The following is a 27,556-nucleotide window of genomic DNA, read 5'->3' as shown; positions in this document are numbered from 1 at the left end:
ATCGTTCATCATTCATTGACATCAATAACTACCATTCGACAACATGATGCATTCGCTTTTCCATCTCACGTTCCTCCCCTTCCCCCCGTATGTAAAAGTTAGGCTAAAATAGAGAAATAGACCGTCTAATCGACCGCCACCTGAAGCCACAGATAGCTAGCTAGAGTAGTACGAAAGAAATACTTCCTTCCATTCAAGCCTAAGCATAAACCTAAGCCTCCGCCTCCAAAGTCTTAAGCTGCGCACCATACGTCTTCCGAATCAACTCCATATAAGCCTTCCATTTGTGATGATCACCCGCCACCTCGGCATTCGGGAACGCCTTGCTCAGTTCGCGACTGATCTTCAGCACGCCCAATGATGCCTCCTGCGCTTTCTCGAGTTCTTGCTTGACGGCGTTATCCTTCGGTTTGAAGGAGAGGATGGCGTTGTAGCGTTCTGAGAGCGCGTCGAGATGGCGCTGCGTCTCTTCGGGGGCGAGATGAATCAGCTTGGAGGTCATTAGGTTGCAGATTGTGCGGATGTCTTGTTCGTCGTCGATGCCGGAGAGGATGCGGTCGAAGAATTCGCTCATGTGGCTGAGGGAGAATGCCGAGTCGAGGGAGGCGTAGAGGGTTTCGTAGGCGCTCTGGAGGTGGGGTTAGTCTTTGATTGAGTGTGGGGGGGAAGAAGGGGGTTGGGTGTACTGACCTTGCGTAGCTCGAGACCGTCGTCGACGCGGTGCTTGAATGGTCCCATTTGCACTTCGCGGATGAGTTCTGGCTTTACCTTGGTGTCGCCGAAAACGGCCGGGAGGAGTTCGTTGAGGTGAGGGAGAAGGATTTCCATCTTGTTGTGGATGGCTGAGTTCAAGGTCGTCAGGGCAAGACGGTGATTGCCAAGATCGCGGTCGCTCAGCATGTTAACCAGCAGGGGTACGATCACGGGCCTCAGCACATCGTTGTACGTGTCTCTGGGATCTGAGAGGGTGTAGCGGAATGCGGAGATGACGACGCTGCGGATACTCGGGTCACTGCTGGAGAGATAATCCTACATTGTGTTAGTTGCACATATTGCGACTATTGACATACTGCTGGCGGTTGGACTCACCTGGAAATGAGGAATGTAAGCGACTGGATCGATCAGGGCGAGCCGGCCGACACATTCGGCACCAACGGCTCGGTTGTCTTCCTCCTCTGACACGACCAGAAGGGCTTGCCAGAGTTTGACGGCCGATGGGGCTACATCCGGCCGAACAATCTCGGGGTGCTGGAGCAGTTCCCTTACGGAGTGGAGGAGCAGGTAACTCTGCGGGTTGCCCTTCTCAAGCCCTCCCAGGATGATAGGCAAGTAAGATTTGACGTTGCCTGCTGCTGCGTTACCCAGAGCTGTGGCTGCAGCCAGTCGGACCTTGTCGGACTTGGAGTTGAAATGGGTGATGAAGAGTTCAGGGGTCAGCGAACAGCTGGAGCCCATTCGTAGGCCGATCTCACCCAAGATCGCGAGCGCAAGGCATTTACGTTGAGCATCCTGCGCAGTCTCCAGCTCCGTCATGAAATCTTCCATCTTGACACCCAGCTTAGGACCACCGTGTACCAAGAGAGTTCCAATCGCTCTACCGACAACTGACGTGTCGCCGCTGATGCCAACATCCTGAAGAAGCTTCTTCATCAATGCTGCACCAGCTCCCTCTTCTCCAATGACCTTGACTAATAGGAGCAGGGCTTTCAGTACCGTTCCAACGAGTGACGAGAGAACAACAGAACACAGCGCAGAGATCAAGCTCTCGTTTACAAGAAGCTGAGCATTGCCTGGAACCAGCTTGGCGAGGATGATGAGTGACGGTGCGAGGAAATGGAAATCTTCTGCGCTGATGAGCGGTAGAAGACTATCTTCAAGCTCTTTCATAGTCTTATCATCGTAATGAGTTCTGGTGTTGGGATTCATAGCCAGGCTGCGAAGAGCCTCTAAGCTGGCACCTCGAAGGACCCGGTCTGACTTGCGCAGCTGTGCGCCGAGCTCTGCAGTGACTTCACTAACCCAGGTTGGTGCGACATCCACCTCACGAGTGCAAAGGACGGCTACATCGTCAACGGCGCGGACAGCTGCGAGCCGCGTGGTCTCGTTCTTCAGCCGCTCCACCAAGACAGAAAGACCTTTGGAGCGTTGATCGAGCGGAAGGAAAGTAGAACCTTTCTCCCCAGCTGTCCGAGCCAACAGCACGCCGAACACGTGGATAGCTCTCTGGCGAACTTCGAGATCGGCACTCGTATCAGTGATGCGGGTATGCACGACATCATACAGTCTCCCTAGGTGCGATGCAAGGTCCTGAGAGGCGTTGGGGACCCGCGGCGGCGTAAGCGCCTTCACGATTTGTTCGACGGCTCCCAACGCTTCGCTGCTGACCTTGTAGTTTCTGTCATTGACAGCCCCAATGACGCCGGGAATCAACGCGATAAGGAAGGGCAACAGTGCATCAGATGTATGCGTTTCAGCAATCGCGGCAATGAGTCCCAGGGTTTCGGTCTGGAGGGTGCCTGCACTCGCCGAAGACCCGACGGGTGCAGATGAACCGCCTGAGAGAGAAGAGGACTTCAAGACATCCGCTATGGGATCTTCAAGCTGTTGGAGATGATCCGCAAGACCACCGTAGCGAACGAGTGCAAGGCTCTTGAGCAGCACGATAATAGCCTGCTTCAGAGGTACAGAAGCTTGCTTCCACATCTTGACCACACTCTGCACGATGATCGGCACTGAGCGAGCCAGCTCCGCCTGTGGACCAGATTTGGGCGAGGAAGGAGCAACAACGGGGGTGCTGACAGCAGAGGAGGTGCCAATGCTGGGCTCGAAGTCGATCATACTAGCATCACTATCCTGGCGTCTCCTCTTCCGCGAATTCTTCGAACCCCCGACCGACTCAAGGAACCCGTTGGACGTGATTATCATGGCGCCTTCGCCTGTTTTCCGAACGAGTGCAGTCATTGTAGACACGACTTCGAGCTTGACACTTTCTTCCCTTTCTTTGTTGAACCGGGCGATAAGAGCGGGGGAGATTTGCTGAAACAAGGATGCATCATCTGCAGTACGGCCGCGGGTGTAACTCGAAATGACGGAATAGAGCAATTTTGCTGCACAACGGCGGACCTTCCAGCTCATATCATCAATATCACTGTAGCCTCCTTCTTCCTCGAAATCCTCGAACTCGTCGTCGTCGTCCAGATCGGGCTCCTCCGTTACGTCATCTTCAGAGCCATCATCCTGAGTGCCGCCCATTTCTTCATCGTCTTCGGCTTCGGCAACGTTGGGATCGTATTTGAGAAATCGAAGGGCTGAGTTAATGGTATTGGACATGTATGGCTGCATCTGAGAGTTGCAAGAGCTAATCAACGTCTCCAGGGTGACCAGGGCGGTTTCTCGGAGTTCGTCCGCCTGAGGATCGTGCTCGTCATCGTAAGACGACATTGTGTCGAAGGGGTAAGGAGTTCGCAGTAAATTAAATGCAACCAAAGCGCAAGCCAAGAAGCAGTAGCAACAGCAACAACAATAGCAGCAGAGGATGCTTTGGGGGATAATCGAGCGAGCTCCACATCAACAGCCGCAGCTCTTTGGAAGCTCCGATAGCGTGACCCCGCGCTAGGCCCAATACATCTCGGAGGAAACTGCCGAAACTCCGGTCTTGGCACTCCAAGGCAGTGAAAGCAAAAGCAGCAGGGAATTAGATTTTTGGCAGGTCGCCTTCACTACTGAAGGAAGTCAAAGAGATCAAGTGAGGATGAATTGCTGCGGGATTGTTGCTTGGATGCCATCAAGGCCTGCAGTCCACCTTGTTTGCGAGCCTTGGCCCGCTTTTTGCTGTTGGCATTGTCGGCCGCTTTATTCACCCGGCTGGAATCCGCTGATTCGGTGGCCGGTTCGGACTGGGGCGTTGTAGTTGCAGATGATTGAATGTCAGGTGTAGATGTCGCTGTAGAAGTAACTTTTGGTGGTAGTGCAGGACGAGCTGCATCCTTGCGGACTGGCTTGATGGTCCGTCGCCGGCAACGGAGACATTTTAAGATTGTAGCTCCATCAGAGCTTGCCTTGCTCGCTCTGCTTGCGTTCGACTGTTTGCCTTTTTTCTTCTGGATGACGATATTCTTGGTCCACTGCGGGCTCCTGACACTGCCACATGCACCGCACGATGTCTCTTGGAGCCGCTGGCCTAATGGCTTGAATTCATCACGGAGAATGCCGTTGTGAACGGTCATCAAGTAGGCCGCTGTTGATGGACTGAGAGCATTGAGAGCGCTGGCGGAGCCCTTGAGGAACTCCAACCGGGGCGCATGATCACTAAGGGGCATGTTTTAGTGATAACAATCTCCAAGTATCTAGATCGGTTGTGAATATATAAGAAGACCGAACCTGCTCAAAACCTGGCGGGAGAGCATGAAAATGAATTGATGCCGAGAAGAGAAAAAAAAGGGCTGTTCGGCAGCAAAGCAACCAAACACTCTCCCGCCGCACGATCAACTCACATCTTCCCGGTGTTACTCTGCTTCTACTTTTCATCTTTCTCTTCTCCCCCAACTCTTCTCTTCTCATTGCTTCACCTCTATCATTTGTTTTATTCTCTCTCTCAGGATCGAATATTCTGCGTCCAGTAATCTTCACAATTGCACAGAAGGTCTCCTACGTTGTTCCTTATCATCCTTGGCATCTTCTGCGTCTCAAACTTTGCGAGCAACTCATACTTCGTCGCCGGATCGCTCCCTATTAGCTCGGTTTTCGCGGCATTTTCCAGAATCATGGAGATGCCAACTTCAGACTCGGCCTCGCTTCGAGTCGCGTTTGAAGGATGTGTAAGTCAAATTCTCATCTTCTACCCTGTACTTTTTCCTGTACTTTTTATCTTGCTGACCACCGATACGTCTCCAGGGCCACGGATGTCTTCATGATATCTATGCGTCAGTCGATAAAGCTGCCTCCCTAAAAGGGTGGGATGGTGTCGATTTATTGATCATTGGCGGCGATTTCCAGGTAAGACTGTTTTTGCCCCTGTCAATTCACCTGTCTCTCCTGCTAAGCTCAAACTAGGCTGTCAGAAATGCCAATGATCTGGCCTGCATGTCAGTGCCGATGAAGTACAGAGAGTTGGGTGACTTTCATGAATACTACAGTGGGCAGCGTGTTGCTCCATACCTGACCATTTTTGTGGGAGGGAACCACGAGGCGAGCAATCACCTGTTTGAGCTGTATTACGGCGGGTGGGTAGCCCCCAATATCTACTACCTCGGTGCAGCCAACGTTATCCGGTGTGGGCCCCTTCGCATCGCCGGCATGTCTGGCATCTGGAAGGGATACGACTACCGGAGACCTCATTTTGAACGACTGCCGTACAGCAGCGATGACGTTCAAAGCATCTACCACGTGAGGGAACTCGATGTTCGCAAGTTGCTGCAAATCCGCACACAGGTAGATCTGGGATTATCCCACGACTGGCCTAAGACGGTCGAGCGTAGCGGAGACTTTGAAACCTTATTCAGAAAAAAGAATGGGTTCCGCGAGGATTCTCAAAATGGTCGACTTGGTAGTATGGCTGCCAAGCATGTTCTTGATCGGCTGCGCCCAGCCTATTGGTTTTCGGCCCACTTACACGTGAAGTTCGCGGCCCGAGTGCAGCACGCTCAATATGTTGTTCCTGAGCATCCAGCGGCCAAGAGACAGGCTGCTGCCGGTGCAACCGATGCCGGTCAGCGTTCAAGCGCTCCATTTGCGCTAGATGGTGCGGTATTCACTTCTTTGGTCCTCGGTGAAGAGAACCAGAACCCATTGAATGAGCCTGTGGCCTCCGCTTCTACTGCCAACTCTGATAAGCAGAGTCAGAGCAACGCTGTAAGCACAGGAGATTCTCAGTTGCAGTCAGAGAGTGGACAGCCTGCTCATCAGCCATCCAAAACCGACGTATCGGCCGGAGAAGCAGCTAGCAGCATGGAGACTAAATTGTCAGCGTGGAACAACTTCCACGTCGTTGCTGCCCGAAACGAAGCGGCTGAGAACGAGCTTTATTTGTCGGGCAAGGCACAGAATCCTGGGCCGAACCCCTATGAACTCAAGCACAACCTGACCTGGAAAAGGGTGGAGACCGATATGGACGGCGTAAATCGGAAAATTGCAAGCGTCGAGAGGGATGTCAGTCCCGAACAGCAGAATCCCAAGAAACAGAAGGTTGATCATGGATCGGATGTTGTGAAGAATAGTGACGAGATCGACTTGGATCTAGACAGCGAGTCTGACGAAGCCTCAAGTAAGGCACAGCCTGAAACGGTAGTTTCAGGAAATAGTGGCTCTCCCGCAATGACGTCCACTCCGACTCAGTTGGAACGAAACAATATCACGCCTCAAGTAGAACCAGCCAAAGCGGCTGATGTCTCACAGGATGTCCGGAACCAGCTGCCTGCCAGTTTTTCACGCCCCCAGCCTGATCCCTATCCGATCAATGGCCCTTTGCCGGAAGCCATTGCCAACAACGTGACCAATTTTCTTGCGTTGGACAAATGTCTTCCAAACCGCGAGTTTCTCCAGCTCTTGGAGATAAACCCTATCTCTGACCCGGATGGAGCGAAGGTCGAACGCCCATATCGCTTGGAATACGACAAAGAATGGCTCGCAATTACACGTGCGTTCGCAAACGACCTCCACCTTGGGGATCCCAACGCCAGACCCTCTGCGGATAAGGGCGACGTCGTGTACCTGCCCCAGATCCTCGAAGAAGAGAAGTGGGTCGAGGAGAACGTCGTGAAGCCTGGAAAGCTTGTCGTCCCTGAGAACTTCACTCAAACTGCGCCCATCTACGATCCCAGTGTACCTCTGACAACTGAGGAGATGCCGATCGAGTACACCAATCCTCAGACCGCGGAGTTCTGCGATTTGATCGGCATCGAAAACAAATTCGACATGAGCGACGCTGAACGCCAAGCTAGAATGGCCAGAGGGCCCCGCCCTAGTAGTAACAGAGGCGGTATGGGCCGTGGGCCTCGTCGAGGCGGCTTTGGCTTTGGACGGGGTCGCGGACGTGGAGGTCGCGGACGCGGCAACCGTTACTGATTCTACAATTCTCCAAGTTGCACTTCGCTTATCAAAGGCTGGCTCCATCTGTGACACGGTTGCTCTTCAGCTGAGGTGCGGTATTGCTCATGGCGCAAAGAAAGTACAGCGGATGAGGAAGTGCTGGGCACTTGCCTCTTCTCATATTTCTTTCATCGAATCGGCTATGCTACGATATCTACCAAATTTGTCCTCATTTCATTTCTTGCTGCAAACTACACTTCTAATCTTTTCTATCTGACACTCTAATCGAAATGGAGACCAACTCTACCCATCTCATCAATGTCTTTTAGACAGAATGGCTCCATAAAAGTCGATCCTCATTTTCTGTCATTTATGCCTTGAAATCACAGTAACCCCCGAGTTACTCAGTACATTTGACGCGTTCACGAAATAGCTATTTCCCTACTGGATCACAGTACAGATAATGGAAATGAAAAACCAAAGCATGAAGCATAACCTTCGCGCAGTAGTAGACAGCAAAGTAAAGACTGAATAAACCATAACTAAACTCAGTAACCACCACTACTCAATCTCCTCAATCCTCGGCCTCATACCCTCACCCCTACCAGAAAGCGGACTAACTCTCAACCCAGCAATCCGATCCCCCAATTCCAACCTCGGCTCCTCATTCTCCCCTCTCGCCCCAATCCCCCACAACAACGACTTCTCCAACCAAGCCTCCAAACTCTCCACCAACACCCTTACATGTCCCCTTACGATCGAATCCGTCTCCCGACTCTCCACGAACCTCAACGAAGACAACATATGCGGAATATTCCCCACTGTCGCTGCTCCCCCCTCTGTTCCACCAGACTTCGCATCTGAAAGTGAGAACCCGAAGCCCAGCGCCTGACTACCGCGATTCTCGCGAACGGTATCCATAGCTTTCAGGATATCAAGAAGGAGAACAGCGCTCGCGCGTCGCAGGATAGCGGACTCGACTTCCAGTTCTAGTGTCAGTGTCGCGAGAGCTAATTCCACGGCGGAGGAGATAACCGAGGGCCCGAGGCCGAGGATATTCGTTTGAATGGCGCTAGCTAGAATGGATAATGCGGATGCGCGGACGCGGAGATCCTCTGGTTCGGAGTCTGACGCTGCGCCTGCTGCCCAGGCGGAGATGATGTTAACGGAGTGGGCGGCTTGCTCTTCGTCTTCCTCGGAATCCGAGGCGTCGACCTCCTTCTGGATTTGGTCTGATAGTTCTTGGATTTTGGATGTAGATGTGGAGATGCTCCATCCTGGGGGCATGGACGATTCTTTCTTCTTGCGGGCTTCTTCGCGTTCTGCTTTCCGTTTCTCTTTCTCGACCTGCTGTCTGCGTGTCTTTTGGGCTTGGGGTTTCTGGGCGCGTCGACCGGCGACGGCAATCATGCCTTCGGCGAGGAGTTTGGCTGTTTCGCCTGTTAGGGCGTCGTTGAGGTCCTGGACGGTGCGGAGGAGGGATTCGCCGATTTTGAGTCTTTGGTCGAGTGTGTGGGTTTCGGTTTTGTCGATGTAGCGGTCTACCAGGGTTTTGATCACGGTGCGGGGGTGTCGTGATGCGAGGGTGCCGATGAGTTTGATGGCATTTAGGTAGATGAATTCGTCGGTGCTGTGTGTTTCGGAGGTGTCGGTTATGATGGAGAGGAGGAGGGTTAGGGTGGAGGGGATGTCGAGGACTGGAGAGGCTTTGGTGATGAGGTGCGAGAGGAGGGAGAAGCCTTCTGCTTGGATGGGGGCGAGGTCGGAGTTCAGGTTGGATAGTGCGCGACGGTGGGTTTCGAAGTCGGCTATTTCGGTGGTTGGTTTGGACGTCGTGAGGGTCTCGCCTTCGGGGTTCGCGAGGTGGATTTCGATGAGCATTGATGATGTGGTTGCTGGTTTGGAGAGATCGGATGGGAGATGGGGCGTTAGATCGTCGAGCTTTGACTTGATGGCTTCGAGTACAGGAAGGGTCTCGGGGGAAATTGTGAAGTCGGGGGAGGCGAGGACAGTAGATAGAAGGCTGAATACGGCTGGTAGTGATTCGGCTGAGTCTGCCTCTGCTGCTGCTTCTTCCTTTCCGGTGTCGTCTGGCTCGACGATGTTGGCCAGTGACGATAGGGATACCTTGCCTGACCGTGTTCCCATTGTCTTCTTGCTCCGCACGTATGCTCTGTTCAGTTCACTGTAGATTATCTGCTTGATGAGTTCGAGCACGCGTAGAGGTCGACGGGAAAGGACGTCTTTGAAATTGTCGAGTAGCGTTTCCGCTACCTTGGCACTGATCAACTGCTGCATGATGTTCTTGAAGTTGTCTTCCTCCGGGGATAGTCGCAATCTATCCATCGAGCGCTCATCCAAGGTAGGTTTTACCAGCCAGCTTTCACTGACGTAGAGGAAGATATCAGCTGTCCGCTCTTCGCTACTGGGGTCTGCGCCCAATAAGCTGACGAAGAGTTTCGTGCGAGACTGCAATATGTCGACGAGGCGGACAATGTTGCGATTCGTTTCTGACGTGTTGCGATTCCGCAGTAAGACTTTGTTCTTCGAGTCTGAATCATAAGTCCACGTTGCCCCGCCATCATAGAGTAGGTTGTCGACGAGTTTCTGTAATGGTTGAAGTCCAACTGATATTCCGAAATATGTCTGCAGGATAGTTAGGATTTTCTCATGCAGTGCCATATTTTGATGTTCCATTGTATAGCAAGCTAGGCCCCAGAGTGGAACTAGAATAGGGTGAACGACGCGCTTCACGAGACCCGGATTCGGAGGTTGGAGGACTAAGGTTCGCAATCTGTCAACTGCTAATACTATCGTCGGCTCGGCTACTTGAATCTGCTCGGATGATCCACGGTCAAACTCATCAGCGGCAGCTATCCACTTCTTTGAGGAAGCATCAAGCCCCGCAGTAAGCGCTTTAAAGATAGGCTCCAAGAATATGGAGTGCCCGACGGTACCAGGAGCGCCGTAGGCTCTTTTACCCAAGATACCGTTTCCAATAACGTATGCTGCTGTCTTCATGAGATCGGGGTCATCCCCGTCAAGCAACTCCAGTAGCTGCGGTGCTATTGTGGAAAAGTACTTGACCGGGTCCATTCCTTCTGGAACTGAAGACAGCAGGCGGGACGTTTGCATTATACCCTGCACTGTGAAAATTGGGCCATTCGATGCCTGGGCCTGAGCTTCGGCTCCCAGAGACGGGGCAAACTGAGAGGCCAGAAAGACCATAGTTTGAAGTACACCACCGGGGCGTAATGGAATTCGTGACAGCTCGCTAGAGACCAGAGATTTGAACCACGGAGCAGGATCCGACTGCAGGAAAGTGGACAATGTTGGTAGCAACACAGGGCTGGGAGTCCTGCAGCAAGTCAGTAGCTGTGACTGGAAAGTTTATGAAAAACATACTCTTCAATCAGTCTTCCCACCTCCTGATGGTAGATAGCCTTCTTATCGTCGGAGAGGCTCTTTGAGTTATAAGCCAGGTCTGCAGCCGCACTGATCATGTCGCTAAGGATTCGGCCACGGATGACATCCTGAACGCTCATTTTTGTATCAAATATGATGTTCGAAAGAGTGACCCATATCCTTTCGAGGAGATATTCGTCTTCGGGACTCTCCTGAGCATGATGTTGTTGTTGAGCAATAACCCCCGCAGGCAGAGCCGAGAAGACCCTCTGGTGCAGAGGTAGGCCAAGACCTCTCGAAAGTGACGGGTAGATGCCTTCCACAGCAATCAGATCCAATAGAGCGAGAAGTAGCCTGCGTCTCTTTGCATCTTCCAGGGCAACATCTTCTGTTTCCTGGCCGGTCTGGCTGGGCCGATCGCCATCACTAGAGGGAGTGACGAAAGCAGTATGGATGAGAGACAGTAGGCTCAAAGCTTTGATGATGACATCCCTCCTCACAGACCCAGTACTTTTCTCATCGTCACGGAGTGTCTCGTTCAGAATGTCTACTAGAGACTGCCCCCGCAACTTTTGGCTCTGAACGCTATCTAAATTCTCGGTTAGCTTTGACATTCAGACGGCTCTGGGCTCGAGCAGTGCATACCTCGTTGAAGAACAGATTCGAGAAACACGCTCACGGCAGCAAATGCCTCTTTTACCCGTACTGATTCACTCATCCTTCGATCATGGAGAGCTCTCCTTTACCCCAATACTCGCATTTACAATTCTACGCCTATTTCCTTCGAGTCCAGAGAATGGATTAGAAGTGATTACCTAATCACATTATGCCTGCAAGTTACGTATCACATGATTTGTGGCTAGTTCGAATGTGGTCTAGCGTGTAATGGGCCGGGCGGCAACTTCGATTTTGCTGCTACTTTGGGTAGTATACTGTTGTTACTACACGAACATCCAATATATGAAACACTCCAATACCTACATCTGTTCGCTCACTAATAATCAATCTAATCTTGCACGATGTTAAGTCAGATACGTTGAAATTAGAAAGTTATTTTCCAGGGTATGATGCCAACTCAAGCAGGTTTCTTGTTTCAAACTAGCAAATATATAAATAGCCGTCATATAGCCGTCTAGCAAAGGTGCTTCTCACACACTACGTATTTGAAAAGTATATCAGCTTCATGTCTCCTTTCTACTCCTCTAGTTTGCCAAGAACTAGCAGTGGGTCCAATTTTAGCTATGAGATTAAGCTAGCATATTTGAAGTGGAACTGTTAAGGTAAGGCTAGTCGTTCGACTCCATTGCCCTGAAATGTGGAATCAGAGAGTCACCGTCAAAGAGTATATTCGGGAAACAAGACAGTAGCTGAACGTAGGCGGCAAGCACAGTCCATCCGGGAGCTTGATTGGCACCTTTACTGAGGTACTATAGATTATCCCTGATGCGATGCTGGTCGTGGATGAATCCAGATCCTCGGTAAAATGGCACTTTTCCCACTCCAACGGGCTCGGGGTCGAAGTCCCTAGAGATACTGTTTGCACATAAGAGTGACGATAAGGATCCCATGCTGAAGAACCTATAGCCGCTGGAAGATGTATCTCTGGCTTTTCTCCAAAAGTGGTGATGGCATTTAATGAGACACACATTGATGATAACTGTGGCAGATGTGGTCCAGATATTGCTTGGAACTGTAAGTCGACTGGTAAGTATCTGACCATGGCTTTTGCTTGTTGGATAGCGGCTGGCTGCGCCGTCCGCGCCAACAGCGCTCCAATCCGAGAGAAAGATATCGGTGACTTGGATACGAATTTCTCTTTACTGAGGCAGTAATGCTTGCTGTCTTCTGGAACCAGCAAGGGCGCCTCTTCTATGCGCGGCGAACGAATAAACAATGGAAATGCCCATTCAGCTACTGCTGGCATCCCGTCTCGGTTGATACCCCGTGTCAAGCTGAGCTTTATATTGTATTCGACCGATATCTCGCTGGGCGTCATGTCGTCTTGCCCTATGCTCGGAGGAAGGAGTGAATGATCTTCCTGGACCTGCTGATGGTGACAAAATTGCTGGCACACCGAACCTCTTATCCTTGGAGGAACCGTGAACCCGAATGGTATCTCGTGTCTCAAGCCTCCTTGCAGTAGTCCCGAGTCTGCTGATGATTTGAGCATGAGCGGCTGTTCTATGCGAAGAAAAGTCTGGCATGCTGTGTACGGTGGAAGTGGCACCGCGTTTTCGGTCCTGTCAATCTGTATTTTGACTTTGCCTGACGAACTATTATTACGAGTTGCAGCTGTAAACAGGAATTGAATCATACCTTCAAGGTAAATGCTTAGCTGATGTGGAGAGATACTCTTTCGTGGGATAATGAAAGCCGTTCCCTTAATGTCATCTCCGTCACTGAAATCGGCAGACCCATGCTCCAGTTGGAACTGAACGTCCAAATTTGGTCTTTGGATTAGCATTATGAGTAGAACCAAAGTATAATGCTTTATAGTATGCTCCTTCTTTCATACAGTGAGCTGCTGGAGTATTATAAAAAAAAAAGCCATGAAGCTCTGGATTCTTCTCTCTGCGAAATTATATAGTTCGGTTATATGCTCATAGGACCGTCGGCATGCCGTCACGGAACCGATTACAACAGCGTGACTGGATGAAGCAGCTACAACAGACTTACAATAGTATGATATCGGCAATCAGGATACATATCGCAGATATTTCATTAATCACTCAAAAAGCGCACAAACAATTACTTTTTTTTCTCTTCACCCACCTCTATTGTTTTATGCTTATGGGCGCCGCGGGGCTGATACTAGTGGAAGTCATACTTGGTTAAGGTTAGACCTCGGCATGTGACCAAATTGCCGAAGGATGAATAAGAGAGGCGAACTTCGTCTTGCCTCTCGGCGAAGGATCAGACTGCCGACAACATCAACGCATGCAGGTCATTCCAATAGTCTGAAATAAATTATTCACCGATGCCTGTCACTAAGCAACAGCCCAAGCGTGATAATAAGAAGCCTATAGCGTGCGTTGCCATTCGGGCTTCTTCCTTAGCAAGTGCGCTAACTAGTTCCCTTCCTGCAGCTGCCACCGTTGTCACGCCCATAAAGTTAAATGTTCTGGCGGACAGCCTTGTTCGAGATGTCGGCGGGCTGGCTGTGATGATGAGTGTCAATACACTCTACGTGATCGCAAGCTCAAGGTGCAAGAGAGGTAGGCATCCTCGATCATCCACCCATTGCTTAGCCGTCTCGGAGACTGATATACACCAGTTACCTCGACGAACTTCTTACCCAAAACGCTCGATTAAGAGAACAGTTACGCTCCGTTAGTACCCCTCAGAGCTCATCTGCCACTACTGCCGAGGGGTCTATTCCACAAGAGACATACCCGCCGGTGCAAAACCCTCTCCTCGGAGAACGGGCTTGGTTCTACCCATACGACCCTTCTGCTCCTCCTATATACATGGGTGATGCAGCATGCACGGCGTTCGCGACGCGCTTGCGCCAGTTCCTTACGGGGGATCCTAATACGGCGCATGTTGCTCGAACGCAATACACCCCCGAGTCATCTTTACTCGAGGGCGCCACTCAATGGCCCGCTCTAGCACAGGCTCGTCTACTGGTTCGTATTGCTTTCAACCAGTTGAGTCGCGTCTACCATCTGTTTCTACGCAAGTCGACCATCGAGCACCTCGAATCCATATACCGCACGCCATCGCTACGCGAGGACCCGGCTGTTATGTGCAAATTCTTCGCCCTTTTTGCCTTGGGCGAAGTCTATTCGTCTCGGGCCAACTCTTCACCAACGGGTCGAGTTCCAGGCACGTTGTACTATGTACGAGCAATGGGACTAATTCCGATTCTGCCCGAGAGACCAGGTGTCATCCATGTGGAAAGTCTGCTACTACTGGTAAGTCAACTGCTTCTTCAGCATATCATAGCCATTGCTAAACGCATCATTCAGTCGCTGTACTCGTACTTCCTCAACAGACGACACTCGGCTTATATGTTAGTCGGAAGCGCCATGCGCCTGGGCCTGATCCTCGGGCTCAATCATAATATCCCTGAGCGACAATGCACTGATCCTATAGAACGTCAGCATCGGGTTCGGCTGTGGTGGGCTATCTATGTCTTCGATCGCATGTATACGTCAAAATTTGGTTTCCCGCTACAGATACGCGATGAAGATATCCATGTCGATATGCCTACCGACGTTGCCAGCCCTGCTGCTGAGGAGCAGTTCTCTGATACAGCTTACTCTGTCGCCAGTATTCGACTGTCGCAGATTATTGGTCAGACCATTGACAAGATTTATTGTCGCAAACAGCATGTAGAGTCATTTCTCCAGCGGGAGCAGCAGCTCTTGCTGGCTTTACAAGACTGGCTTAAATCGCTCCCAGAACATGTCAAGTTGCGCTCGGAGGACTCTCCTCCGCCAAAGCATATCGTATCATTACATTTACAATTTAATCAGGTCAGTTTGCTTCGTATCCACGCTGGGTCTTTGCGTTAACAGTACGTAGTGCGTTATATTAGCCACTCGACCCATCCTACTCCATGCTCTATTACATCACAGCAACCGTGATGATAGCGAAGACCTTCCTCAGCCGGTCATCACTCTTAGTGAAGCTTGCATACATGCTGCACGGCACTCCCATGCACTCATAATAGAAGAGTGGGTTAATGGCTCTTTGCCTATGTACGGCTATTTCTACGCCCAGTATTTCTTTTCATCTTGCATTGCCTTGGTGATCTCAAGTCTTTTGCCAACGATCGGAAACCCAGCAGATCTGGAGTCGTTAGATACTGCCATTGAGATCCTGCATAGGATGAGTGAACACGGCAATCTTGCTGCTGCTGAATTCTACGAGAACCTCAAGCGTGTCAAGAAAACTTTGGCAACCAACTCTGGAGTTGTTAATGATGGCCATGAGCGTCGCAGTCAAACACCAAGACACTCCCTCGCGTCATTATCGGCTGGAGGCCCGGCCGCAGATCCTCATGCAATTAGTATAGTGCCAGCTACGGGCTATACTACCGAGATGGCATTCTTAGAACCGACAATGCAGGATTTTCTGGGCAGGTCAGAGAATGAAATAGATGCTATCCAGCCATATGACCTTTTCATCGATGACCATGCTACCATTGCTGCATGGCCTGCGACCATGTGGACTTCGTGATCAGACGTATGGCTGCGTCATTAACAGATCAGAAGCCAGAAAATGGGACCGACCCCGGCATGGTGTGCTCTCGCCTTCATACCGCTCAAGGCTTGCGGGTCCACAGGGGTGTGATTTTCGACCCCGACATTGACAGTCCTGCGAGGATTTGTCTACACCTTATTGGATAATGTCCCTAGTGTTCCCCACGATCAAGATCGTGTTGATATTCGCGATTTCAGACCGTGTAGCACACCGGCGCACACATCCAATCATTGGGAGAATACTAGAAGGTCAAGTAAGCCAGCCCTTCCGCAAGCAACCATAGCAGCGGGCCGGAACGAGTATGCCTGGAGCCCAAAGGCAACTAAGATGCCAATCGGAAGGCCATCCAGCCATGCTGAATCGGCAATGCGGGAAAAGAAGCTGCAGAAATATTAGGTGGAAGCAAGTTGCCACTCGTGGAATTTACCAAAGTCCACAGTATAGTAAACCTTTGTGGCCATTAGGAATGAAGCGGAATTGGGGTGATTATCGTCTATCGGGTGAAGTGGTTAACTATAGGTGTATTGAATGACGTCATGGAGTCACTGCACTAAGGATGCTTCTTATGTTCCTCAGATATGTACATTGACAGCTAGCTTTGGAAAGGCGTAATGTCCAAGCAAAAACAATACAGGACAAAATCAATTAGCTGTAAAGCAACTAGAGAATGCAAAATATGGATGACTGGGTGCGAGGACATTCCAGTCCTTTTGCAGGCGGCTGGTAATCACGTGATGACGCGTCGCGTCTGTTCGAGGCTCGAATCGAGGCGCATCATCTCCGTCCCGTCCTTTTACTTCCCCAAACACAGCGGCTGTGACATTGGCTAGCTCAACCAGCTCCCTGAAGTTATTGATTTCTACTTGTTCGAGACGCTCAGTCAAAGTTGATTCTTAGGAGCTCAAATCTCCATTGGACCCTATACCTTTGAAGATGTGTGGACGTGTTTTCAATGTTCTTTCCGGAGTGCCGCTTGATCTCGCCTCTCCGCCCGCTACGGGCGTCTATACAGATCTTACCCTCCTACGGCTTCTCAAGTTTTGTCTTTCGCGTTCTGCTAGGAGCAGGCGGTAAGAGGAAGCTTGGGAACTAAACCCTAATAGACACCAATCAGTTCGATGCCATTCGGTGGTATCAGTTTCACGGTGTTACATGGCGGATGCACCGATTAGTGGGCTCGATCCCTGGTGGGATCGACGATATGAAAGGAATCCGATGTCCAGAGCTTCCTCGGAGGCAATCAAAGACGGCTTATCATGCGTTTGTTACAAGCTCCTGAAAAGGGCACGCGTCGGTTTGCCAATGCTGGGCGCTACATGTTGATCACGACGGATTGTCACTCTATGCCTGAAAGACTGGAGTTGGAGAGAAAGCAGGTGAAGCATGTCGGGCAACTATGTTTTGGAGTTGTCTTAGGGAGCAATCTATGGGTGGTAATACCGTGCTTTTGAGGGCAATACTGCGGGCATCATTCATTACATGTGCAAATTGATCATCTCGAATACAACAAACTGCCCACACACTGTCATCAACCCGATATGTCAATGGATCCACTCGTCAGAACCAATATAATCTCTCGGTTGTGTCCAGGCACGTCCGTAGTGATTATATTGCAGCGAGGTCCATTTTCACTGTCGGGCAGGATGATACATGCTTGGTCATTGCCTTCTATGCAATGCCATCCGACCTTTGGCTTGTTGTCACATTCCGGCACCAGATCAGTCTTGGCATGTAATGGTGATGCTCAATATGCAGGCATTGTCGGTCGTCCACGGTCTTGGGCCCTGTGCTGTCCCGTACATGCTTCCAATCTCGAGGGGCCTGGGACCCTTGTACCTGCTTTCTACCTTGCAACTTCCTGTACTTCGTCCACTTCGGAGGCTAGGTGGCACCAAATCGCGGCACCAGCCACTGATTTGCGCTTCTATAGAAGGTCCTGATCGCCCGTGTTAACCGTCTCTTTGCAATGTAGGTTGCGAATAGATGATGGGCGCTGGTACAGACTACGGTTTCGGTCGTGGTCCCTCCCTTTGGGGAGAAGAAAGCGGCTTTTGGGGATGTTCTTTGTCCGCTTTGAATGCCCCCCAATGTTTCGTACTGCGGGGAGGAAACAAAAACCTGTCCCTGGGGGTACTGTATCACACACAAGAAGTCAGATCAAGTGGCGCTGGAATGTCAATTGATGCGCAGGAAACATGCCTAAAAGATGTAGGGAGATGGTGCGTTTGATCTAAGGTTCGACTGGGATGCCTTGGATAGGTAAAGGGTCAATTCCCTGCGGAGGTTGTGAGGCATACCTGTGCCATAACCGCGTTCACTTGACGATTGCTTTCCTCAACTGCTCAACTACTTGCCAAGGGTTCTGTGCTACACTGCTCCCAGAAACAGCCCGATGATCAGCAGTCGCTGCCTTTCATACCGAGCGAGCCCTTCTCCTCTCCGTCACGACACTCAGGATCGAACCAGCTTTTGGTCGAAGCATCATCTACCAGCATTGTGGGCTGTGGGATTCGTACAGGGAATTCTCTGCAGGACCTCTGGACGAGGATCAAAGTTTAGGCTTGTCTGCTTGGATTTCGCGTTGTTTCCCATGCCATATTGCCTGGATGCTGGTGTTTCTTTCAGGATCGGGCTGAGCTAGCTACGAAAAGAAGGCGCTCTATTGATGTTCACGGTGGCACTGCAATGAAACTCGGGATTCCGTACAGGAAAGGGGAGATGGATGTACTGCCTGAAGTATAGTAGCCGAACAGTCCGGGGTGTTTTCAGTCGGTGAACCTGCCGTTCCTCTTCGGGGGAACGGCCCAATTTTTTCTTATAAGTCTCCCCAGTCCCCATAAGTTGGCTTGGCTAACTACAGCAGGGTTATTGGGCGGAAGCATACAGTGCTTTTAGCCGATGGTTGGGTGTGATGTGTGCAACGTCCTGCATAGAATTCAGGAGATATCTGCGGAAATGTCTATGTCTACATGACCACAATATATACGATTAATAAGCACACTAAGATATTATCGCAACAATCGCGGATCCATCTATATTATCTTTAAAATCATGCTATTTCTGGCGCCCAATAACCCCGGCTGACTAATACTCGGGTGCCCCTCCAAAAAAAAACTTGCCCCGCCACGGCGATAGTGGAATGCAAAGGAACGTTCCCGCCATTGCTGCTTAAATTTTCCTGTCGCCTTCATTTCTGTGTTCTCTGGCGCAAACGGTCCTTTGATCTTTGTATTCTTTTCAGCACCTCTCTTTCACTGTAATTTCAACCCAGTGCTTATACCCCCTTCACAATGTCCGCCGACGAGAACCAGACTCAGCCTGAGTCGCAATTCCAGAAGCCCGGTGATCTGGTGGAGCGCAATGATGACACCGGTGTTATGAGCTTGGAGAGTCTTTGCACCAACTGTCACGAGAACGTAAGTGTTTCCTTAGTGATCTCTAAATACATAATGTTTCTTGTCGTGGATGACGAGTCTAACTTTGCAAACAGGGTACCACCAGACTCCTGCTCCTTCGTGTGCCCTTCTTCCGTGACATTATCCTCGAATCGTTCGAATGCGAGCACTGCCACTTCAAGAACAACTCCGTCAAGTCTGCCGGCCAGATCCAGGAGAAGGGCGCCAAGTACACCCTCGAAGTTGAGAACGAGACCGACATGCAGCGCCAGGTCATTCGCAGTGACACCTCGATCTTCAAGCTCGAGACTCTGGGTATCGAGATGCCCAAGACCGACGGCCAGATGACCACCGTCGAGGGTGTTATCCAGAATATTTACGAGTCTCTCTCCAGCGAGCAGCCTCTTCGCAAGGAACAGGCCCCTGAACTCCACGATGCCCTCGTGCCCATCATTGATAGGCTCAAGAGCATGCTCGACCGCGAGGGATACCCCTTCACTGTCTCCCTCGACGACCCTACTGGTAACTCTTGGATTGCTCCCACCACCGCCGATGATGTCAAGAAGTACAAGCGCCGCGACTACCCTCGTACCCACGAGCAGAATGAACAGCTTGGTATCGCTGCCGACCCCAACGCTGTGCAGCATGAAGGTACCGCCGAAGCCGAGGAGGACGATATTATCGCAGGAAAAGTTTATAGTCTGCCCTCCGAATGCCCTGGCTGCAGCAAGGAGTGCTTTACCAACTTCAAGAAATTGGACATCCCCTACTTCAAGGAGGTGTACGTCTGGGGTACCTCCTGTGAACACTGCGGATACCGCACCAGTGAAGTTAAGACTGGTGGCGAGGTCCCCGAGAAGGGCAAGCGTATCACCCTCAGTGTCGAGAACGAGACCGATCTTGCCCGTGATATCCTCAAGTCCGACACCTGCGCGCTCTACAGTGAGCAGCTCGAGGTTACCGTCCAGCCCGGTACCTTGGGTGGTCGTTTCACCACCGTCGAGGGTCTTCTCACCGAGATCCGCGACCAGCTGCGCGGTCAGATCTATGACATCGACGACACCACCGGCTCCGGCGGAGACAGCATGGCCTCCTCCGACAAGGAGAAGTGGGAGCGCTTCTTCAAGCGTCTCGACGCTGCTATTAGCGGCGAGATGAAGTTCGTCATCACCCTCGAGGACCCCATGGCCAACAGCTACGTCCAGGACCTGTGTGCTCCTGCCGCTGATCCCCAGATCAAGACGGAGGAGTACACCCGCACTGATGAGGAGGAAGAGGAGCTCGGTCTGAAGGACATGAAGACGGAGGGATACGAGCAGGACGCGGAGAACAAGCCTGCTGATGAGCAGCAGTGATAAATACCTCCGTTATACCCGTTAGACTCTGCTTTCGCGTTTCTCTTTGATGACCTTGGTCTTGTCTCTGTTACGATGTGCATGAACTTCACACGCTTGGCCCCTTCGTATATATGCATTGCGATGACGTTTTACGTTTGGCCTTGTTTTCTTTTGTTTTGCTTTTAGATATCCGGTGCATGTTGGCATTGTCATATGGTGTGGTTGTGGGGTGTTCCACTTTTTGTTACTCATAGTTTGGGGGTGATATCCATGGGTTGTGAGAAAAAGTTCATTGATGATGTGTGCTTTTAGAGATATCATATACGAACCATGTATAGATGACCGTCTGTCAGTTTCATTTATCATTATAATATAGTAAATTGGCGATCCCAATTAGGGTCCTCGCTCTGTATCTGATTCAACCCAGCATCTCTATCAGCTCAAACCTCAGTCCATCACGGACATTGTATGAGGTATCGAGCGACGCTGGTAGCCTTAAGTAGTGAGGCGAGCTGAGCCATTGCAAGAGCGACACCTGATGCCGCATATAGTTTCCAGTTCGCATCAAGCATGGCGTCTTCACATCTCACAATTGACATAAAGCATGGCCATGGCCATGACCATACCAACCAACCCTTCAAACCCTATCAATCAACAACAAATACCCCTCCACCTCACTTGGCAAACGGATTCGCATGAATCGTAACCCTCTCAATCCTCAACGGCTCAACCCCCCCCTCCTCTCCCTCCTTCGGCTGCACCACCCTCCCCTTCTTATCAACCTTAACATTCGCCTTCTCCAACCTCCCCAACACATCCCCGCCCTCATCCTGCGCCGTCAGATTCAACACCTTTCCAAACACCGTACTCGCGCCATCCAAATGCGGTGCCGGCGCAAACGTCACGAAGAACTGGCTCCCGTTTATCGTTGCCCCCGTGGCGCCTTGCGATCCCGGCGCTGTGCGATCCTTCACGGGGCGAGATGCCATCGAGAGGATACCCCGCGTGTTGTGCTTTAGTGCTGGGAGGTGGATTTCTTGGTTTAGGGCTTGCGGGTGGTGGATTGAGGTGCCGCCTTTGGGGATGTCTTCGAAGGGGAGAGGGGGTTTAGAGCTGGATGAGGAGGAGGTGAGGGACGGGTTGAGCGAGATGTCGCCGCCTTGGATCATGAAGCCCGGGATGAGGCGGTGGAAGGGCGTGTTGTTGTATGCGCCGCTGGCGCAGAGGGCGATGAAGTTCTGTGTGGTGGTTAGTTGGGTTCATTGGGGGATATGGAGTGAGAGGCGCTGGGGTGGGAGGGAAGTATGTACCTCTGCTGTCTTGGGGACTGCTTCGCAGAAGAGCTCGACTTTGAGGTCGCCGTGGGTGGTATGGAGCTGGAGTGGAGTTGGTGGTTAGTTGTGTTTGCTGGCACTGATGGTGGTGTAATTTGGGGGAATGCACTCACTGTTACAGACATGATGTGTGAGTCTGTGCTATCTGCTGATAGTAGAATGATAGTAGGATGGGAAATGTTGGCGCAATGAACGACGGAGAGCTGCGGCGATCATCGATGCGGAGCGCATTTATCTGCAGATCACATGACGGTCGTGATATTCCATTCAGCAGAACCACATCCCATTCCTGCATCAACTTCACAATATACTCTACAATTGGTTTGGTGTATACGGTTTATGAGTATTTCTCAGCATACACCATCTGTTTTATACTGCGATTACATACACCCAATTTCCTCCGACCAACCATCGTCAACCGCATCTAATCCACTGTTATTAAACACCATGAACAACAGGCCTGTCGAGCAAGCGCTGGCCACGCTACTGCCTACACACGCGCAAGACCTCCCACAAGAACTACTCAGTCTTGCCATATCACTCGTCGCCCAATCGCGCAGCTTCTCCAGCAGTCTCAAGCCTGAAGAAGAGATCGCCCGGCCGTATGCGTGCGCTGAAATCGCTTGCAAAAGGTGTGCAGTTCCCCATTCTCACACACCAGTCTTCTATATGCATTGAGTCTGACTATCCCTACGATAATAGATTAACCCGCGTTCTCAAACTCCCCCCTCTCCTCGGCCACCCTCCATGTCCCCCCCGCGCCTACAAAAAGCTCTACGCCTTCCTTGACCGATCCCTCTCCACCGGAAACGCCCGCGCAAGTGCCTCCGCCCCAGGGACACCCTCTCGCGCCGGATCAGCACCCTCAACACCAAGAAAGGGCACGCAGAGGACCCCATCAAAGACCACCGCAACTGCTACTCCGCGAGGGATACAACAACACCACCAACAACAATTACACCAACAGAACACACCCACGAAATCCACCCCTCTCAAGCGCGCACTCTCACACACCGACGCCGACAGACCCTCCCCATCACCTCGACCCCAGAAAATCCCCAAGTTCCGCGCAAATGGCCTCTCCGGCTCAACCATCATCGCCGACGCCCCTAGCTGGGTGATGACTTCCATCCGGACCGTCTGCAAGACGCTTTCAACCCCCGCACCGCGCATGAGCACATGGTCTCGACCACCTATCTCTCGAACCCTTCCACCTCACATCTTCGCCGGTGTATCTACCATCCTGTACTTGATATCCGAAGCGACGGCGAAACACGACGAAGAAATCGACGAGGAGATGATGGAGTTTCTCGAACCAGTTATCCTAGCCAAGGATAAAGAGAACGATGAGGATTTCAAGGAAATCATCAATGCGTTGATTGTTGCTGTCTATTTCCTGGTGCTTGCTCGTCGCCGACAACCGGGGTCATCGGGCGATGATAGTGCTGAGGCAGCGGAGGCGAAGAAGATGGATAAGAAGACGTTCTCGGAGATGCGACAGACCGCGCTGGTTAGTCTGGGCCTTCCGGCGACGGAGAGGCGGCATCGGGAGGATGTGGATCAGTGGATTGCGTTGGTTATGGAGCAGGGGTGGGCTCATGGGAAGGAGTGGTTTGAGAATGTGCCGTTGGCTGGGGAGTTGGATGGCGATGAGGGCGCTTTGGGGGATGAGCTGGTGGGTGGGGTTGTCGAGGAGGATGTGGGTAGGGGTAGGTTGATGGTCTCTGGGAGGGGGGCTTTGGTTGCGGGCAAGTCTTCCAGACGGGGACTGCTTCCGGGGTTGGGGACGATGATGCAGGATCGGGTGGATTGGTTGAGTGAGGATCGCAGGGAGGATTATCTCGAGTGGAAGGCGGATATGCTGGCGCGGATTGAGCAGATTGAGAGGACGGCTCAGGCTGTTTAGGAGTATTTGGAATGATATAGATTAATACAGATGAGATACCCTTGAAGTGAGATGACGGTTTCTATGGTGTAGAACAACCTTGTAGTTTGTTCGGGTCAGTGGATTGTAATGAATGATTAGAAATGGTGTACAGAAGCCCACAAATGAGGGTAAAGTTAAAAAGCAATGCTATGGTATCATTATCACAATGTATGCAAGTCTATACCCATCACCCACCCGAAAAGCAACCTTTGAATGCAATGCGTGGCCAAGTTAAGCAACGGGGTATAGTGTTGGAAAAGCCGATAGAGACAAAAACAAACGCAGATGATATGCTTTGCCGCCAGTCTAATACCAGATACTCCTTGTCCGATGATGCGGGATGGACTCCTGTCCGGTCTTCTCTATTTCTTTCATGGTGTCGTAGAGGAAGAAATCTATCAAGATAGCGTTCACGCCCATTCCAGCGGGTTTTTGGACGGGCTCCTTCTTGACAAATTTCTGGGTTGAGCATTTCTGCTGGTGATCTTCGGCGTCTTCGTCTTCTTCTGCCTCCTTGTCTTTGTTGAGCTTCACCGTCGGGTTCACCCTGGTTTCTGGGTGTCGGCGTTCGATTTCCCTTCTTATCAATTCGACACACCAGATACTGGTTGCTCGAAGCTCAATCTCCCAGTTGGACCCGCTAGGGATCGGCTGCAACCTGCGTATGTGGCTTTCCAGAGGCGGCGAGTATGACATACAGCCGAGTTGGTGAAGCATCTGCGGGATTCGATAGTCTATAAATTATGAGCCAAATTTCAGGCAAGGTGTGCAGGAAGGAAGTCAGGAGATTTACCTGCAAACATGGTGATTTTATCAATATCGTTAAACTCTCCATACCCCTCACCATTAAAGCAAGCCCAAAGGTCCGCAACCAAGATCTGAGCCCGTTTGTAGATTCGCACTCTCCGCCCGTGGAAGGTTGTCTCGTCCCGGAAGCAGGAGAAGCTCTCTGCTAGCAAATTGACTAGCGAAGCAGCAGAGTAGTTGGAGTTGTAGATGCAGTTGACAAAACTACCTTCATATTCCTGCAAATGGGGGATTTGTTAGCATCCGGCGCGGGGAATATAAATGGCGAAGGACATACTCTGCAAAGAACTCGACCTGCCTCTCGCAGGCACTGTAGACGTTCCTGGAGCAAAGGAATCTCTTCATCGGTGGCAGAGCGGAAGACATGCTTGATAAGTTCCTCAGTACATTCATCTTCCTTGGTCCAAAACTCCGGCGTGGTGATCGGAATGTCTATAACAGTCAGATTCTCGCGTCTCTTGCTTAGCATGCGGCAAAAGGACCTACCCTCATCCAAAGCTCTCTGCAAGGCAGCAACCAAGCTCCAGTAGCCTGTCCACTTCCTGCCTCGGTACTCAATCGCGAAGCGCTTCTCGCTAGGGAGCTCCGACCAGAAACTGAAGTTGAGGAGATCCATGGTGAAAATGAAGTCGACGGTGTTTTCGTCTTTCGCTTTAGGGTGTAATTCGTGCTCCGACCATGTTTGCGTCGAGTATTCTTTCTTCTGCATCAGGTTCCATATCGTCTCCGCGGCTTCTTTCGTCTTGGAGGGGTTTAATGCGACGTCGATAGCATTGTCGAAAGCGTATTGCGCATTTTCCAGCACTTTTGTCTCTGCGGTTCGAGGATCAGAAGAGCCTCCCAGTCCCAGTGTCTTGCGCAGAAGCGCAATCAACTCGGGGTCTGCTTCGTCGTCCGACATAGCTCCAGGGGGGACAGGTCTTGCCCGATGACACTTTTTTTGCTCGGTTAGGTGCCAACCGAAGTGTAGAGCAAAATTGGCGAGGAGAAGACGGAGAACCAGCGAACTCCGGGTTCACGGCAGAGGCGATAACGAGGAAAGGGGAGGGAGATGGAGGGAAAGAGAGAAACGGATTGAAAATGGGAAATCCCCACGAGCGACTGTCTTTGGATCAAAGACGGTTGTTGCCAGAAAGAGCGATCGGGCCAAAGGCAGGCTCCAAGGCGAATCTCCCAGCGGAAATTCACGCACTACCAAAGTAATTTATCTACGGAGGTAATTCTCCAATGACATCTGGGAAGTGGTGTCCTAATCAATCAACCCCGTCAATGAAGACCTGCTTTTCTGGTTCTTTCATGTCCCTCAATTCTTTTATCGGGAATTTCCAGCTTCAACTTTTTGGTCCGATAAGTGCTGTTTATGTAAGCAAGGGTATCTTATCTCCTTTTGCGGGTGCCACTTTTTAAGACTGTGGGTGACAGTCAATTAATCAATACCGATAACTCAGTTCTAAGTCTTGTTGATTTAGTCTTGGTTCGACCACCAATCTTCCTTGGAAAAATCTTGTGGTTAAAGCTCGGATACACACATACCCGGAAGAGCCTGTCGGATTCATGGAAGTATGCTGGCCTGGTTGGTTGTTACACAGCAAAGCCAGCCACTGTTCCTTTCCCCCATCCTTGACTCCATCCAGACGTTGGCCTTGTTCCGCCAATGAAAAAGCCCGTCGTCAATGCTTATACTTTGTAGTAGACAGCAACTACTGGTAGTATACTGCGTTAAAGTTCATTATGGATCTAAGCCCGGAAATCCGTATTAATCGACATGCTACCACTAAGTTGTGCGATTGTACAACAACAGAGTAGACGTGTGCGCAACATTCTGAGGCGGAAAGTGAGCTATCTCTATAGCACAGTTAGCTGTGGAAGGTGACCTGCTACTGACTCAGATGCTTCTGTATCCATCCACCCCTGTCGAAGAGACAGCCTGCTTCCGAGGTTGATTCTGCGTTTCCGCAAAGCGCGCTAGTGCTGAGCAAGACGAGTGCCTACGAATGTCTCCTACAACTCCGGCGATGTTTCGGTGACTGCGACCCAACAGCGGGCCATAGAAAGCCCGTGGCGTCACCCCTGACTGATCATCTTTATGATGAATTTACTATGTTAGCTGTGGTTAGTGATGATTAGGTAAGGCCAAGGATATCACGGAGAGCGCCGCGAAGAAAGAAGACAGACAGTCTTTTGGCACTTTCGCACGGCGGTATTTCAGGTTTCACTTTGTAGGACTGCACGTCTTCGAGCTCTGCCGATCTGTCAGCCTCATAGCCTGGCCATACAGTAAGACGTGGATGGAAATCGATAAATTCCACGGCCTAGAGATACTTCGTAGAAAAGCCCGACATCCATCAACTACAGCCCCCACTATGAAAGATCCAGAACATGCAAAGTACATTGTCAACGTCTGATTTTTGGCGCTGGGTACTCAGCTCCGGCATGAGACCCCCCTGCTAGTTCTATACCGTGCAGGAGTCGCCCAACCATCGTGGAGAAGTAAAAGGTAGGAATGTGAGCTCTCACATGCTGGGCTCGTGAGATGCATCAGTCGCATTTGAGGGTTGGCGACATTTGAGCGGCAGGTAGGCGAAAAGTACCTGATAGCAACATCTGACAAGGACGCTATTATTCAAGCACGTAGCATGGAGTAGGTAAATCGACAGGCTGATAGTTCAAATGGCCTCGTGTTGGTACGACAAACAGGGAAATGCGATCGGATGCGGGACGATCACCATCAAGACTGGCCGATCCGCTTTGGTTGCATTGGACAAGACAAATGTGACGGACAGCTGGAGGGTTAGAACTTCTTTTTAATTTTGTATTTTTAATTTTGCATCAGCATGCAGTCAAACATCGGGTTTGTTGCTGGGCATGAGTTTGATTCACCTGGGATCCCCCACCCTGTGGTGATGATGGGGTTGAAGGGAAAAGAAGTACTGTAGTTCGGGGGAAGTTGAAGTGGGCTCGGGATTGTTACTTCATTCTTCCTGACTTCAACCTTCCTTCCTCGACTGCTTCCGGACTTCTTCCTCTCCGCCGGAGCTTCTTCCTACTTTCACTTCTGCCTCTCATTGTCTCCTGCCTACCTCCATTCCCTCAATTCGCGCCTTGCAAACAGCTCCT

At 51.1% G+C, this 27,556-nt stretch overlaps 9 protein-coding genes across 9 annotated transcripts; 4 read left to right on the top strand and 5 right to left on the bottom strand.

Moving 5' to 3' along the window:
- Positions 1–211: 211 nt before the first annotated feature.
- Positions 212–3,441, bottom strand: AtWU_06432 (TIP120 domain-containing protein; the record flags this gene model as incomplete). Its single annotated transcript, XM_035501541.1, has 3 exons — positions 212–628; positions 691–1,029; positions 1,090–3,441. The coding sequence occupies 3 exons, from the start codon at positions 3,439–3,441 to the stop codon at positions 212–214; spliced, it is 3,108 nt and encodes a 1,035-aa protein (XP_035357434.1).
- A 278-nt stretch (positions 3,442–3,719) lies between these two features.
- Positions 3,720–4,319, bottom strand: AtWU_06431 (ribonuclease P Rpr2/Rpp21/SNM1 subunit; the record flags this gene model as incomplete). Its single annotated transcript, XM_035501540.1, has 1 exon — positions 3,720–4,319. One exon carries the CDS (start codon positions 4,317–4,319, stop codon positions 3,720–3,722), a length of 600 nt encoding a protein of 199 aa, XP_035357433.1.
- A 444-nt stretch (positions 4,320–4,763) lies between these two features.
- Positions 4,764–7,062, top strand: AtWU_06430 (RNA lariat debranching enzyme; the record flags this gene model as incomplete). The annotated part of the gene is made up of 3 exons (XM_035501539.1): positions 4,764–4,817; positions 4,894–4,995; positions 5,053–7,062. 3 exons carry the CDS (start codon positions 4,764–4,766, stop codon positions 7,060–7,062), a joined length of 2,166 nt encoding a protein of 721 aa, XP_035357432.1.
- A 525-nt stretch (positions 7,063–7,587) lies between these two features.
- AtWU_06429 (RTP1/Tango6 family protein) lies at positions 7,588–11,149 on the bottom strand (the record flags this gene model as incomplete). Its single annotated transcript, XM_035501538.1, has 3 exons — positions 7,588–10,384; positions 10,432–11,020; positions 11,077–11,149. The coding sequence occupies 3 exons, from the start codon at positions 11,147–11,149 to the stop codon at positions 7,588–7,590; spliced, it is 3,459 nt and encodes a 1,152-aa protein (XP_035357431.1).
- A 2,259-nt stretch (positions 11,150–13,408) lies between these two features.
- On the top strand, positions 13,409–15,615 carry AtWU_06428 (Zn(II)2Cys6 transcription factor; the record flags this gene model as incomplete). Its single annotated transcript, XM_035501537.1, has 5 exons — positions 13,409–13,458; positions 13,518–13,646; positions 13,706–14,345; positions 14,400–14,909; positions 14,959–15,615. The coding sequence occupies 5 exons, from the start codon at positions 13,409–13,411 to the stop codon at positions 15,613–15,615; spliced, it is 1,986 nt and encodes a 661-aa protein (XP_035357430.1).
- Positions 15,616–18,929: 3,314 nt separating this feature from the next.
- Positions 18,930–20,389, top strand: zpr1 (zinc finger-containing protein ZPR1; the record flags this gene model as incomplete). The annotated part of the gene is made up of 2 exons (XM_035501536.1): positions 18,930–19,055; positions 19,130–20,389. The coding sequence occupies 2 exons, from the start codon at positions 18,930–18,932 to the stop codon at positions 20,387–20,389; spliced, it is 1,386 nt and encodes a 461-aa protein (XP_035357429.1).
- Positions 20,390–21,045: 656 nt separating this feature from the next.
- cyp5 (putative peptidyl-prolyl cis-trans isomerase) lies at positions 21,046–21,830 on the bottom strand (the record flags this gene model as incomplete). The annotated part of the gene is made up of 3 exons (XM_035501535.1): positions 21,046–21,609; positions 21,682–21,747; positions 21,819–21,830. The coding sequence occupies 3 exons, from the start codon at positions 21,828–21,830 to the stop codon at positions 21,046–21,048; spliced, it is 642 nt and encodes a 213-aa protein (XP_035357428.1).
- A 322-nt stretch (positions 21,831–22,152) lies between these two features.
- Positions 22,153–23,611, top strand: AtWU_06425 (uncharacterized protein; the record flags this gene model as incomplete). Its single annotated transcript, XM_035501534.1, has 2 exons — positions 22,153–22,337; positions 22,408–23,611. The coding sequence occupies 2 exons, from the start codon at positions 22,153–22,155 to the stop codon at positions 23,609–23,611; spliced, it is 1,389 nt and encodes a 462-aa protein (XP_035357427.1).
- A 327-nt stretch (positions 23,612–23,938) lies between these two features.
- On the bottom strand, positions 23,939–25,340 carry AtWU_06424 (queuosine 5'-phosphate N-glycosylase/hydrolase; the record flags this gene model as incomplete). The annotated part of the gene is made up of 4 exons (XM_035501533.1): positions 23,939–24,366; positions 24,426–24,657; positions 24,717–24,871; positions 24,926–25,340. The coding sequence occupies 4 exons, from the start codon at positions 25,338–25,340 to the stop codon at positions 23,939–23,941; spliced, it is 1,230 nt and encodes a 409-aa protein (XP_035357426.1).
- Positions 25,341–27,556: the final 2,216 nt, after the last annotated feature.

This window comes from Aspergillus tubingensis (assembly GCF_013340325.1).
Source record: "Aspergillus tubingensis WU-2223L DNA, scaffold_8, whole genome shotgun sequence".
Lineage (NCBI taxonomy): Eukaryota > Fungi > Ascomycota > Eurotiomycetes > Eurotiales > Aspergillaceae > Aspergillus > Aspergillus tubingensis.
Note: the sequence above shows the minus strand (reverse complement) of the source record. Positions and strands in the feature narration are given on the sequence as shown.